General features: G+C 43.1%; 1 protein-coding gene across 7 annotated transcripts in view; it reads right to left on the bottom strand.

The window, feature by feature from the left end:
- Positions 1-14,431, bottom strand: part of picalma (phosphatidylinositol binding clathrin assembly protein a) — a 30,125-nt gene that overhangs the window by 1,680 nt on the left and 14,014 nt on the right. The window contains exons 9-22 of one of the 7 annotated variants that reach the window (XM_030793073.1): positions 14,164-14,205; positions 13,327-13,338; positions 13,035-13,120; positions 12,198-12,321; positions 11,686-11,822; positions 10,970-11,067; positions 8,107-8,187; positions 7,495-7,605; positions 5,473-5,601; positions 5,188-5,218; positions 4,958-5,057; positions 2,464-2,523; positions 982-1,086; positions 120-223 (exon numbers count right to left, since the gene is read on the bottom strand). In XM_030793073.1, coding sequence (XP_030648933.1) covers positions 131-223; positions 982-1,086; positions 2,464-2,523; positions 4,958-5,057; positions 5,188-5,218; positions 5,473-5,601; positions 7,495-7,605; positions 8,107-8,187; positions 10,970-11,067; positions 11,686-11,822; positions 12,198-12,321; positions 13,035-13,120; positions 13,327-13,338; positions 14,164-14,205 — 1,209 coding nt within the window. In that variant the 3' untranslated portion in view covers positions 120-130. Of the gene's footprint in view, positions 1-119; positions 224-981; positions 1,087-2,463; positions 2,524-4,493; positions 4,518-4,957; positions 5,058-5,187; positions 5,219-5,472; positions 5,602-7,494; positions 7,606-8,106; positions 8,188-10,969; positions 11,068-11,685; positions 11,823-12,197; positions 12,322-13,034; positions 13,121-13,326; positions 13,339-14,163; positions 14,206-14,431 lie in introns of those variants that run through there. The other 6 variants (XM_030793072.1, XM_030793074.1, XM_030793075.1 and 3 more) reach the window with 6 other exon arrangements.

The following is a 14,431-nucleotide window of genomic DNA, read 5'->3' as shown; positions in this document are numbered from 1 at the left end:
AGAGTGTTGAGTCAAGCAGACCAAATGAGAGAAGTCACAGTCATGCCGCAAACGCCACACTCACAGATATATTTAAAAAAGAAAAAAGAAAAAAGAAGAAGACCACACACATGCTGTACCTAAAGATGTTCTACAAGAAATCCTTGAGAGAGAGCTGTGCAAAGGGATCCTGTCCAGGAGCTCTGAGAGGACTTTGACTGGAGGGACTAGAGGCCGCTGACGGCTAGTTCAGAGAGAATGAGACAGAGTGAGGGAAATGGATCAATAGCCAGGGGAACAATAACACAGGAGGAGGAGGAGAAGGAGGAGGTGAAAACAGACAGCCAAAGAAGGAGGCGAAGGACAGAGGGAGTCGGTCAGAGAGGCTACCCTCAAGTCACGACGATTAAAAAATAAAAACAAACAAAAAAAACAAAAACACTGGAAACCTGGCTTACCAATGCAATTCTCTCACCTTTTCTTTAGGTGTACCAGAGTGCTGGCACAACACTAAAGAGATGGGAAGGTGAGGGGGTGGGGGGGAAGGGATACATATTCCAAATCTCTATACAAATGTAGAATATGTATCCTTTTCCAAAGATGCTCAAATGCTTACATGCAAGCCGTCATATTCAGAACGCTGCCTAAATGGTACGTGAAGGTGAGTGTCATTCACTCAAACGCATTCTGAATAGAGGGCTTTGATAAAAGAATTACTATTGCTTTTAGAATAGAATTCCATCGGTCACTTCTCAGACAATGATATCCAGTGACAGTGATATCCAGAATACTAATGAGTGTATTTGAAAACCAAAATAATGGCGCTGGAAAATGCACTTTGGAGCAAAACAGCAGAGATGTACAGGGCTTTTCAGTACCCTAGCTCTTTGAGAGACGCGACTAAGCAGAGTTTGGTCATTGAACTGGACAGCGCCGTCGCAAAAGGCAGAGAGGGGAAACATTAGCTTGGGTTTCAGACGGGGGGAGCAGGGGGGGGCGTACCTGTGCACCTGAGACTGGGCCAAAAGGGTTTGCCGGCCTCATGACAGGCTGGGCGTACATCATGGTGGGCTGGGTCATCATGGCCATGGTGCCCACCTGAGGGGGCTGCAGGGAGAAAAAAAAAAAAAAAACGACAAAATGATCACACCTGTTCAGGCAACACCACTAACATATAAGACAATCATTTTATAATCTTATGCAGCGATATCACATTGAATTATTAATGCTGCTAGGAAAGAAAACACCAATCATCCAATACTTCATCCTACTGTCCTTCTTAAGTTAAAAAAAAAAAACTCAGGACAATTAGTACAAGTTTTAAAAAAACAGAATACAAAAAAAATATAAAGCTAAATCAATAAAAAAAATAAAATATTAGCTTTGTTGAAACACTGTAGCAGCATTTTATCAGGTCAAAAAGGTTTGGTTTGGATTTCAGCAGAGCCTGTCTGACCTAAACAAGCTCTGTTACCCCCTACGCCTCCTAAGTTTCTTGTTCACTATCTCTCCAAAGTGGTTTAATCTTGTGACTCAGCCACTAACAGTAACTCACAAACATGTGGTCCATTAGAACATCATGACCAACACTCTCCCCAAGCCCTGTTTAATTTAACAACTCGCATGAATGTTTTGTCCTTTAAAGAGTAGAGCACAATGCACTGATGGCAGAGAGACTGTTTATTTACCCTGACACATTTATTCACAGGGTCATCACAATGAAATATATTAGCACAACTGATTTAAGTGCTCTTCAACAGTGTTTTCAACAGAAGGGGAAAAAAAATTCAGAGCTGAGTGAATAAGGCTTAATGCCACAAAGCCCCTGTTGATTTTATAAATGCTGACTGCCTTACGTCACAATGATAATACAATTACACTCAAAGAAAGGTTTCCAAATTGACTAAACATAAGACAAAGTCTAGTGGGATGAGTCAGTGCTGGGAGTGTACAGACCACACATAACCGCAGATGTAAACACATGATACAGACTCTCCGAGTGGACCCTCTACCTGTTAACCGTTAACTAAACCCTGGTGGAGATGACGGCGGGAACTTCCGGCAAATTCCGCCCACGCCTAAGGGAGCAGTCATGTAAACGCTGACAGAGTCCACTCGGTGAATGAGTAAAAAGCTCAAACGAGAACGAGTGGATGGAACCTTTCAGATCTCGTCGTGTGGCACATTGCTGAGAGGTGCTCATGTCTGGCACTCACTGGCCTTTTATCCACCCACAGTGTTAACGCTTTAACTCAGCACTTCGCCGGGCCACACGCACGCAGCGGTGCCAGCGGCTTCGTTCTGTGCCGGCGGTAATTAGGGCGAGCACGCGAAATTCACGGCGAGAACATTAAAAACATTGTTGTGCTACAGCGCTTTCGTTTAACAAAAACGACTCTGTTTGCGGGAGGAGGTGCGCCGGTGGCCGTGCCGTATTAATAAATTCATAATTCGGTCCTTTTTTTTTTTTTTTTTCATACTCACCATTCCATATGCCATCATTCCCGTCGGCGTAGTCGCAGGGAAGGCCATGACAGATGGTGCCTAAGACAACAGAATCACAATCAGACTCGGTGGAGGGGGAACACACTCCTCTCAGTGAGCTTGAATTAGGACAAATCACCCCCCCCCCCCCCCCCCCCCAAAAAAAAAGAAACACCACCCATGTCGTCACTGCTTCCATTCCATTCAGCAGAGTAATGAGATAACACCTCCGTCAATGCCTGCCATCACAGTCTCCACCTCTCTTCAAACACAGCTCACCTGAACAAAGTGCTCTTTGTTCATGCATCTAACAGAGCACATTTATTTTAATATTCTTCCTCCTCTGGCAAAGGTTAGTTCACATCTGGGAAGCATTAAGCCTTCCTTTTCAGACTTTTCCCTTACAGTCAGTGCAAAGCCTACCCAGTAGCTCTAAATGAGAACGACAGAGAAAAAAAACAAAAAAAGAGACAGAGGGAGACAGAGATCCTTGAAGGCAGAGTGGTTAACAGCAGGTGCAAAGCCCTGCTTTTTAGAGAGAGGAATCCTTTATGGGAGGGACGACTTGTTGCTTTGAAAAAAAAAAAAAAAAAACCTGCTCGTGTGACAGACACACTTTTGTTCTCATTTATGGATCATTCAGTTCACAGTGAAAGACCCTTTGGAAAGAAACCTGACAAATGACCCAGCTGATAGAGAGGATGGGAAACAAGTAGAAAAGTGCGTTTAAAAAAAAAAAAAGACCAGATGTCTGGTCTTTCATAAACAACAGAGGCCGCTTGTTTCCGTTTCAAGGTGAAGAGCCTTAAGCTTGAATAGCCCCTGCATACTTTAAAACGCACAGAAAGAATTCTGATGCCGTTATTAGTAGCGCTGGGCGAAGTATAACACTGATGCTGATGTAGATTAGCAATAATGAGGAAACGTCATCTCTCAATACTTGACCTACTCTCAGATCCTGTATTTCTTTTTTTTTTTTTTTTCACTGCTGTCCAAGAGCCCTTCGACTACACTCTGTGAGTCTTCTGGACATGACACCTGTACTTCATTCAAGCGATGAAGACACTCCTAAAACCCTGCCTTAATGAATGCTTTGTTAAGTCAGTCACAATGATTATGGACTCAGTTCCTACGTTTTACACATAATATCCTTGCAGACCACAACAGGACATTTAACAAACACCAACAGGCTTTCCTTTGTTTGTTTTGAACACATTTGTTAATCTAAATGTACTGTTGTGGGTCACCAGGTCCACCGTGACTGCCTTAAAACAGAGAAACTATTCGCTTACAGCCTGAATTAAGTCATATTTTAAAGAATCACTTCATCTCTATTCTGAAAATGTGTCCGTGTATGTCACGACCATACTGAAAATGACAGCCAGAGAAATGCGATACTTATTTATACATGTAGATATCGTCATGCATACCCCCCCCCCCTTCTCTACAAACCCAGGGACTTGAACACACACACACAGACCTACATAAACCACATGACCGTTATCTAAAAGGGCCTGTTTCCATCAGAGAATTTTCAGTGCAGCCACCCCCATCTGCCATAAAGTACAAATCTTCATACCATCAACGTTATTCTGAGAGCGCTAGCTAATCTGATCGTCCATGACTAATATAGACAATATCAACCAATCAATCCTTACATGCTCTAATGGAAACAAACTCTTCCCCCCAATCAATTGGAGCCACTTGAGGACAGAGGTAAAAAAAAAAAAAATGAAAGAAAAGGAAAGAAATCAAAGAGGGAGACTGAGAGAGGAGAAAAAGAGGAGAGACAGAGAGAGAAAAGGAGAGAGTGGAGAGGTGGAAGCAGCCCGTCTCTCATTCATGCTGGGGAAGCTGGCGGTTAGCTCAGCGAGGTCACAGAGAGCAAAAGGCTCCGGCTGCAGTGGAGTCCTGTGTGACCGGGGAGGTCAGCACACGCAGACACGTTACGGGCCGTGACTTAAGTGGAAGGCGTGAGGTTAATACTCATGCTTTTCAGAGGCAGCAAATGGTTCAACCGTTGGACTTACGTATTGTGGGAAATGCATGCCATTCTGTTTTTTCCCCCCGACGAGAACAATTACACAATGCAATATAGACATGGTTAGAGGATAAAAACGATAAAAAAATCACAAATAACTGACAGTTTTAGTTCACACACACACGTACACACGAACGCACGCACGCACACACGCACACACAAAACACAAAATGCATTTTAGAACACAAGAGCCGGGAGCCTTTGGAGGGCTTCCAGAGTGTATTACAGATACGATTGTAACTTTGTGAAAATACATTTTGATAGCAGTAAATAACAAGATTGTTACTGCTCAGACAAAGTTACACGATACTGTTCAGACAAAGTCTCAAACAGACTCCAGTCATGCTCTGTGTGTGCTGCCAGCTGCTGATCATTACTACAGAGTATCATGTCATGTTTCATATCAGGTCTTGCACCATGCACATCTATGCAGGAGGATACTCTGACACTTACCATGGTGGCAGGGTTCCAGGTTGTAGTAGGGGCAGTCTTTGGTTGCCAATTAGTTCCACCTGTCAATTTCTTCTCACCCGGCTGACTCCAGTGAAGATCGCTGATGAGAACAATAATTACAATTAGCATTATAACGTAATACATTACCAAGACACATATATAAAGTCATTCTAAGGAAAAAAAAAACCAAACAAACAAAAAAAAAACAAAAGAAAGAGAACCAATCTTACTTTTTTGCTGTACCATTACCAATGCCCAGATCTGTAAGACAGAAACAAAATCAGGATAGTATTCCAGGTCTGTAATTTAGAATTATGCATGTTTCAAAAATACACCATCAACAATACACCGGAAAACAAAACCGGACTGTTCTGATTCATACAGTAATTAAAAAAAAACAACAAAAACACAGCCGTTCAATCCTCCTCGCCTGACAGATTCATTCTGTGTGCCAGGTTCAATCTGAGAACCTGGTGTGCTTTACAATTTGTAACTTCTAAGGCGATGACACATACTGCCCACGAGGTTAGCCAGAGAGGAGTCCAGGTCGTCGGAGACCAGCTTGCCTGCCTGCTGAGTGCTGGGGGTCAGGCCCTGGGGTGGAGTGGCCGCTGTGGGTTTCAGGATACCACCTAAAACATCGTCTTAAAGAAAAGGGGAGGAGAGAGGAGAGAGGGAGCAGCGGGGATAAAGACACAAACACCACAGACAAGACAAGGAAATGACATTTAATGCCAGTGGGAGTGGGAGCCAACGATAAAAAAAAATAAATAAATAAATAAAAAAGAAGCATATCCCTGAGCAGGTTGAGGAGAGTGAAGTCAACTCACCCAGTCATGCATGCCATGCATAGCCAAGGCCCAAAGAGTGTTTTTTTTTTTTTGTTTTTTTTCACACAGCAGGGGAGAAAAAGAGGGAGAATGTATGAGCAAAGCACGTTCAAATCAACAAAACCTCCACACACACACTATATGAAAATGTTTAGTACAAAATGCCTTGGATTTCAGGCATGCTACCAAAACAAATCATGAAAAATCAGACGTGATTTCCTTGTGTTTCTACGAGATGGTTTTAATGCGGGATGTCGTGAGCTCTTGGGGAGGGTGTTGTGTAGGTGAACAGGGTTGTGAGGGGACTGACTGGGACTTTTGAGGAGACAAAACTGTGCAGTAGGAGGAGTGAACTCTGGACCCAGGAGCTGAATGTGCCTGATTTACATGTGACGCACAGTTCAGATATCTGCTCGGTGAAACACACAAACTCTTACAACACAGCCCTCTCTGCGGATCTGAAATGGTCTGCCACATAAGCTATGGATGCTGAAGTCAAACAAGGACACAGAGTCACGGGTGCAGAGTACCACTCTTACACAGCAGCCCTGATGTCCTGTTCATCTTCACCACCCTGCACAGGAACTAGGGTTTTCTATAGTGGGCCAGTTTATTTATTAATATTAACTGCTTAGCTAACAGTGTGTCTGGATCATGTATTCAGGGACCTCACAGAAAGCTGAGATATCAGCAACAGTTAAAAACGAACTCTAATCAAAAGATGATTTTTTGTTTGAGCATGTTAAAAGTCATATAACGTGTCTTAATTACACCTCTCTTGTGCTACTTCACAAGCCAATAATATTGTCAACTCAGTTCAAAAGTCAAATGAAACTGCATGGGTAATGGCACGTGATAGAATACAACAGGGACTCTTAAGAGAGGACTACAGTGGTGATGCAGGAAAAATATTTAGCCAACTTCCTTACCACTGAGGTATATAATATTCATAAAACAAATCTTTAAAGTCTTCCAACGGCACATGTTCTTCAACTAACAGGATTTAGCAGGGGGAGCACTTGTTTCGCTGTCGTTGAGAATACAGGACACGTTTTACTCTTGACTGTGGATTACTCTGGTATGGAATTTTGTTTCAAAGACCCGGTGAGACGTCAGATTCTCAGCCTCAAGATAAACTCGGTATGAACTTGCTATATTTAGCTGAACTTGCTGCACAAACTGCTGTTTCAGGAAAACTTTGAATGAAGTTGATGGATCCAGGCGATCCAGAGATGCCCTTGTGCGGGAATGTGTGGGAAGAGCCAAACATGAAAAGAGTGAGTGAGAGAGAGAGAGAGAGAGCCTAAATGAGTTACAAGTGAGTTTCATGGGGTGATTTGCATCTCAAAATAACCAATTCAAAGCAATAAAACCCTCTGGATATTTGAGAGACTCTCAATGGCACAATTTAATATTGTGACCTTCGCAGGAAAAAAAAAACCTGCAACCAAATGCATAGAACTACAGAACTACTTAAAAAAAAAAGTCCCAACTTCTAAACAGTTCAAGCCCCAAAGCATGGATCCAAGCAGAGCAGGATGGTCGAGCAGGACAACCCTGTTGGTTCTCCATCCGAAACACCAGTGAGAAACACCAGTGAGCAACACTCAGTAACTGGGCAGTGGAGATGGGCAATGCGCCGTGTACGGGCAGAGGAAGGAAAGAGTGCCGTCCAGTCGCTGCTGGCTAAATAACACACGCTCTTACCAGTGGAGTCTGTACTGTTGGCAGTAGTTGACTTATTGCCAAACACAGAGTCAAAGTCAACGTTAAGGCCTCTTGAGGTCTGTGGTTGAGGGACTGGAGAAGCTGAAAACCCTGGAGGTGGAGAGAGAGAGAGAGAGAGAGAGAGAGAGAGAAAGAGAGAGAGAGAGAGAGAGAGGAGAAAGGAGACTTTAAACTCTTGTGTGGAGAAAGGGGAGACCGTACGAGAACCGGTACGTCAACAGAACCCGACTTTAACCCTTGTCCTCTGATCTGATTTCCTTTATCCCATGGTCATTCAGAAAGGTGTGGCACACTGCAGAGAGGAGTGCTCTGAACAAACGTTCAGGTCCAGGAATATGTATGATAACCTACAGGACTACACTGTTTGGAAGGCATGCATGTTTCAGGTGGGGCTCTGAACTTCCCTATTGTTCCTCTGACTATCATTTCATGACGTGCTCTGCTGTACACTCTCCTCAGACGTAACCGCAGTCATCCAGTATTCGCTATATAAACCAGTCAACGTGAATGTGCACAGGAGGATGTGCGGAAAAGACAGGACACGAAGAGGACAGGAGGAGAAGAGAAGGAGGGAAGCGGAAAGGTACGTACCTCCAAATAGGCCAGCTACAGCAGAGGGCTCAGAGGGGTAGAGAGAAGTGTTAGGATAAGATGCTGGACCACAGAAGGAGTCTGACAGAGACCAGAGGCAGGCAGAAGGAAGGGAAGAAAAGAAAGACATTTAGTAGAGTGAGGCTGAGAGGAAGACAGACTAATCAGGCAACATAAAATAAAAGCTTTTCATGAACTAATCTGTCTGTTTATTAAAAAAAAAAATCACAAACTACTCTGTTTCCTTAAGAAAAAAAAAGCCACTGACAATATAGCTACAACAACCATTAAACACAAAGCGGCTGAGAAATAAAAAGCAAAAAAAACCCCTCAACAATAATAACAGGGCATTAGTGTAAGAGCCAAACAGCAACCATGGGAAAACATCTGGAGCATACAGGACCCTGGCCTTCCGCCCAGGGTCCTATGTTTCCTGAGTTCCAGAAAACATAGCGCAGACAGGGACAGTACCTGAGAGAAACTGCTCTGTCCGAGCTGTGTGGTCATGATTGGGAGCAACGGAAGAGCTTGAATCAATAAAGGGATTGTAATTATCTAGAGGATCAAAAAATAACATTCACATTTCAAGAAGTGTCACTTAGCAGCTTCCTACTTATGGCTCTAAGGTAATAACTCTAAGGCTCTAAGCAAGTAACAGAGAAAAGCAAGATCTAAAGCACAGCACTTAGGAAATGATGGTTTTATATGTATATATTGCTGCTATTTTAAGTAGCATCAATGTAACTATATACAGTAGCAAATACATTTTGAGTCAGGTGGCAGAGGTGTCTCAGGGTAGCCAGTATCAAAGGATATATATATATATGTATATATATGTATAAAAAAGGCCTACCAAACTCAAACAGCATTCAAGCATGTTTTACGCAGTCAGCCTGGTTCACCCCACAAAACAAACATGATGTCAACATTACAGGACCTAATAAAGGCATGCCATTCCCAGTCTCAACAACCTCTCGGAATTCTGAGGGACGGCCTCTTTCCCGTTCCTCGGCATTCCCAAGACGTGTCAAAAATAAAGGCAGATGTGTGCACTTCTCTCTCTCTCTCTCTCTCACGCTTTAGCGGAGTGCCAAAACCATCTGCCGCTAAACTGTCTGTTATTTTTTACCCCACGGGAAAGAAAATAAATCCTTTTTTTTAAGTCCAGAATCGACTCACTTCCATTTCTGCTACTTAGGATCTCTTTATAAAATCAACTAATGCGTGTCAGAATTTGTGGCAGAGTGATAAACTTGTGCAATAAATGGTTTGCGACCAGGTGCAATGGACCATGCAGTTATAACATGAGAAGTGACAAGGAACTAACCACCAGCAACCAAAGGATAAGTGGGGGGTTATTGAAACACAGCATGATGGGGAAAAAGAAAGAAAGAAAAAAAAAAAGGTGTTTACCACCAAACATTTCATGACTGGGTGTCCTAGAAGACAAACTAACACCATCTGAAGACAAAACAGGCAGATGGACAGCATCGACAACAGGTTTTGTAAGGAAAGGATTTAAGTTTGGAATGGAGTCATCGACAGCTTCTGTAGAAGAGGTGAAAGGATCTACACAGGCAAAGGAAAGAGAAACAAAAAGAGAACACTGAGACGTTAGAAGAGAATGAGAGACGGTAAAGACTACAGCATGCAACCACGCCACATAAACATGCGAGTGGACCGACACCAGACACCCCCAAAGAACTTCTTCCCCCTGCAATGTTCAGACGAGAAATTCTCATATACTCAACATTACAGCTCAGGTCTCAGGTTTCAGATTTCTATACGTACCATTAACCTGATATAGAGTTATGTGCAGTAATGCGCTAAAGTCACAGGGAATGAAACAGTATCCTGCCTAAGAGAAGAATAATGGTAGCTCTGCTCACAACACACAAATGTATAAGTGAATGATAACCCATTTTGTCAGGCAGCTTCCCTTAGGAGCTCATCAACCTAGACCAGCACTTTTTTAAAAAATTTTTTTTTAAACAAAGCTTACCTCTGGTGGAATGTTCTTAAATAACACAGTGGAAATAAGAGAAACGTGTCCCTTTAGGACAAACACGTAAAAGATCAGCCCTCTTACCTTGATTCTAAATATTATAAATGACAGAGCATTTCTGAAAGGATTTTAATTTTTTTCTACCAGAGTATCTATTAATTTTATGTTTATTGCTATTTTCAAAGAACTAAGCCCATTAAGAACTGCTCTCTGGGTAGCAGATGAGTTTCCTGAAAATGAATCATCAGCATGTTCTCTGAATCAGTCCATAAGACAGGGAAGGTTTACAAGGTTAGTCTAGTCTAGTGCCCAGATCTCATTCTAATATCCAGCATGACAGAATGGAGAGTAAAGCGAAATCATTTTTTTCAGGACGTTTCAGTGTTTTTAAACTGAAACAGCTCTTTTAGTGAGTCTTCAGACAGAACTTGAAACGGATGGGCTCTCTAATTAGGCCGGAGAGGGAAAATGTAGCCGTGCTGGTCTCCAACGCTTCATGTGGTGAAATATTTAGTTTTGATATCATATCAGAACTTCAGTTAAATATTTGATTTGATATCATATCAAATCTTTTAAGATTTACACAGTAAACAAAACTTTTGGTTCTTTTGAAAGAAATAGGATTTTTGCGGGTGACGGAATTCTGTTTCTAGTTTCTAAACAAACATATATTCTCTCAATTGAATTTCAATCGTATTTAGTTCCCAGCAATATGGAGAAGCCCCACGCGTTGTAAATAGTTGATAAGCTTGCAGGCACCACACACTAATATGTACTGGGTGCAGTTTGTTTGTTCCAAGTTCAGACAGCAGAAAGGTAAGAGCAGCATTAAGCCCCAGTGATGAGCAGATCACTCACCTCCCCATGTGTTGGCTACTGGCAGCCCTGAGGAGAGAGGCAGCGTTGGCTGAAATACTGGCTGCAAATCCAGTAGGTCATTCTGCACCTTTGAAGAGCTAGACACACACACACACACACACATCCAGAATTAATATCCCCTTGCCTCCTATAAAACTCCCTCAAAGCCCCTTAACCAAAACATCTCACATACAAACACCAAAAACAAACTTGGCAGCTTCATTTGAGATGCTTTGGACGGCAGACCAAAGACTCTGTGAAATTCACATGCAATCAATAGTCACTTTAAAGCCAACCTCTACTTCAGTGCAAAAAAAAACAAAAAAAAACAGTCAAAATACAAAGCAATGGAAACCTCTTGGAGCCGTGCGGTTATTCTACATTAACCACCACAGAGACCGTCTGCAAGTGTGCAAACAACCATTTTACAGGTGAGGAGATCTCAGACTGCAGCGTGTCCAAATCTATATAGTATAATTGCAGTTTACTTTCCGTTCCTTTGGCTGTGTGGTCTAATTGATAGGAACACCACTGACAGGACTGTTTATTTTAAGACGCTGGAGTGTCAGCTTCACCACAGTGGAGTGTCTAGAAACCCCATGCGCTCTGTTATTAGACTAATTCGGCCGCTGGTCACAGAGCGTTGCTGAGTGCTTCCCTCCGGAGAGACGGATAAGGGGCGTCTGCCGCGCGGCGCGCTCCGGCGAGTCTCTCACCTGTTGGTGGAGCTGGGGGTTGAGAAGAGGTCTATGGCAGGAGCGGTGTTGATGCTTCCCCCGGCCGTGGACACGGGGGACGCGGCCGTGGTGGCCGAGGACGCGGGCTTCTTGGAGAGTTCCTTCAGACGTTGCTCCTGAAAGGGACAGGTTTTTAAAGTCAAGACATACAGAACAAAAAGCGCCCGGTGCTGTGTCAACAGCTCTAAATCAGAGCCATGTATTTTTCCCCCCTATACCAGTCAAAGGGTGTTTCGGAGGGAACTGGTATTTTAAAAAGTATCACCGTTACCGAAAACACTGCCGCTGGCCATGAAAAACAGACGTCGTATGATGTCACAACTGAAATTACAAGCTGTCAAATATTCCTCCCTTCCGCTCGGTAAAGATTAATATGGAGAATAAGAGACAAATCTGAGGAATTTAAATCCATCGGCAAACACCGGTCTTCTTTAAGGATAAATGTGTGAGCGTGTTTGTGTGCAGACATTACATTTCCTGTCATACTGTACCTTCAGCGCTTTTAAGCGTGCTTGTTCCTCCTCCAGCGCGGCCTGTTTTTCCCTTTCGTCTGCTTTGGTGAAGGATATGCCAGTGTTGGCCAGGGATGACACCGCGTTAGACAGTGTGCTGGCTCTGCACGGGGGGCCCCACACCGGAAGACAGACAGAGCGAGAGAGAGAGACAGAGTTCAGATAGACAGATCCCACTTGTACTGTAAACATGCCACTGCCAAATGGCTTTGTTGGCACTGGTGGACGAGTGCGCCAAAGCAACATGTTTTTACCACTTCCGTTATGGGAAGACACTTTGACCTTCTACTCTGGACAAATGACAGTGTTGACAAAGCAGCTATAATTTTTTTTTTTTTTTTCCCCCTCTGGGCCACGAGACACTAAATTCCACTTCTACTTTATGCTTAGCAATGGAAAACCGAGCATTTCAGCAGTTTAAGCATTTTATGTCCCTGTGTTCTCGTCTTAAATCAATAGTTCACACAGATGTTATACAACTCAAGGTTAAAACGTGTATGACAGGAAATCTTGAGGTAGATCAATGGATAAGAAACACAGGGCTAATTAACCGTATGTTGTTACTGTCTCAACATTAAAAAAACAACAAAAAAAATGTAAATAACGATAACAAAATTGGCATGTAGAAATGGCTCTCTATATAAAACACAGTGCAAAAGTCTCTGATCCTTGCAAAGCGCTGGACTACCCAGAGCGAACTCCCACATGCGTTTGGCGGATCCAAATCGCACACACTTGCTAAATTTGGTACTCAAGCAAAACAACTTCCCCGCGCACCGGAGGAAAAAAAAAAGCTAAGCGCCGAGTCGGCTGTACCTGCTCGCGGCTGTGGAATCTTTGACCTTTTTCCCTTCTAAGGACGCCAAATGCTGCTCCAGGGCATCCAAGAGGCTGCTTGGGGCCTAGAGTGATGGAAAGAAACCATTCGTTTCACACATTGAAAGAGAAAAAGGGGGGGAAAAAAAAGAAAGAAAGAAAAAAAAAAAAAAGAACGGTCACAAAAGTATGTGAGCACCAACAGAGGGCATGCAAAGTATTTCAACGTAAACACCGACAGACCAGCTACCTTCAAACACACAGAGAAAGAGAGTGAGATGCTGATACTTACACAAACCGTAAACTGAAAATGGAAAGATAGGGAAAGATACAGAATATAAAGGTGGTAATTTTACAGAGAGAATGAGAGTATTTCAGAAGGTAAAAAAAAAAAAAAAAAAAAATTACTAGAAACCTTTGAGCAACTGCACCCTGCCAACATCACTACAGCAATTTCGCTACAGCAAATCACACCCGTACATCTCCAGAAAAATCAGTGTTACTGTTTCCTTACAATACAGTTAACAGTTCAAAGCTGAACAAATCATGATGCATGATAGCACGTTGGGTGAGTGTGTTTCTAGGGATTAAATCCTAGGTAAGAGATATTAAAGAGCAAGAGGCTTTCTTAAAAAGCTCCCATGTGAGTACAACCTTCCAACTACATGAAATCAGAGCAAACCAGACCAAAACAGATACGTGCCCTACTAAGATTTTTATGACGCCTTCATATCTTCTCTCCTTTTTTTTTTTCTTTTTTTTTTTTAAATCAGCCCGCAGACCTGTCTGTCCTACATGAACACCTTTATGTGCTGTATTTGGTGAGAGTCGGGGAGAGAGCAGTAAGAGGCATTATTCTGTGGGCCACATGCATACAGAGCCAACATGCGCAGGGCCGGTTCCTGGCCAAAGAGAGAAAGAGAGAAAGAGAGGAAGAGGGCAAGTGCCATTTGAGCTGGTACAAGTCTCTACGCTGCGGGAGAGAGGGCCACGTGGCATTGGGTGAGGCCAGCAGCTACAAAAAGGGGTGAAGGGCTAGCGCAGCTGAAAGTAAAGTCCAGCCAAAAGGAGAGCAGAGCCTGTTTCCCAGCGCACTACAGAGCCAAAGGCAACAGGCTGTGGATCTTACCTGGGAAAGGTCTGGGATATCCCCTCGGTCGATTCCTACTTGCTGCACAGGGAAAGAGGGAGAGAGATGTAGACAGTAGATTACTAATCATGTCAGGTTTTCCGAAGAGGTTATGTCGCAGTCTAAGGCACAGGATGCAGATACAGAGACTTCATGATGCATTCATCCCCCTTGGATAATTGTGAATTGCGTGTCAAAAGATATTTTTAATCAAAATCATTTTGAAATGATCGAAAAAGAACTGAGAGAATTTTCCCTCGGTCCGCTC

The sequence above is a fragment of the Chanos chanos genome, chromosome 15 (assembly GCF_902362185.1).
Source record: "Chanos chanos chromosome 15, fChaCha1.1, whole genome shotgun sequence".
Classification (NCBI taxonomy): Eukaryota; Metazoa; Chordata; class Actinopteri; order Gonorynchiformes; family Chanidae; genus Chanos; species Chanos chanos.
Note: the sequence above shows the minus strand (reverse complement) of the source record. Positions and strands in the feature narration are given on the sequence as shown.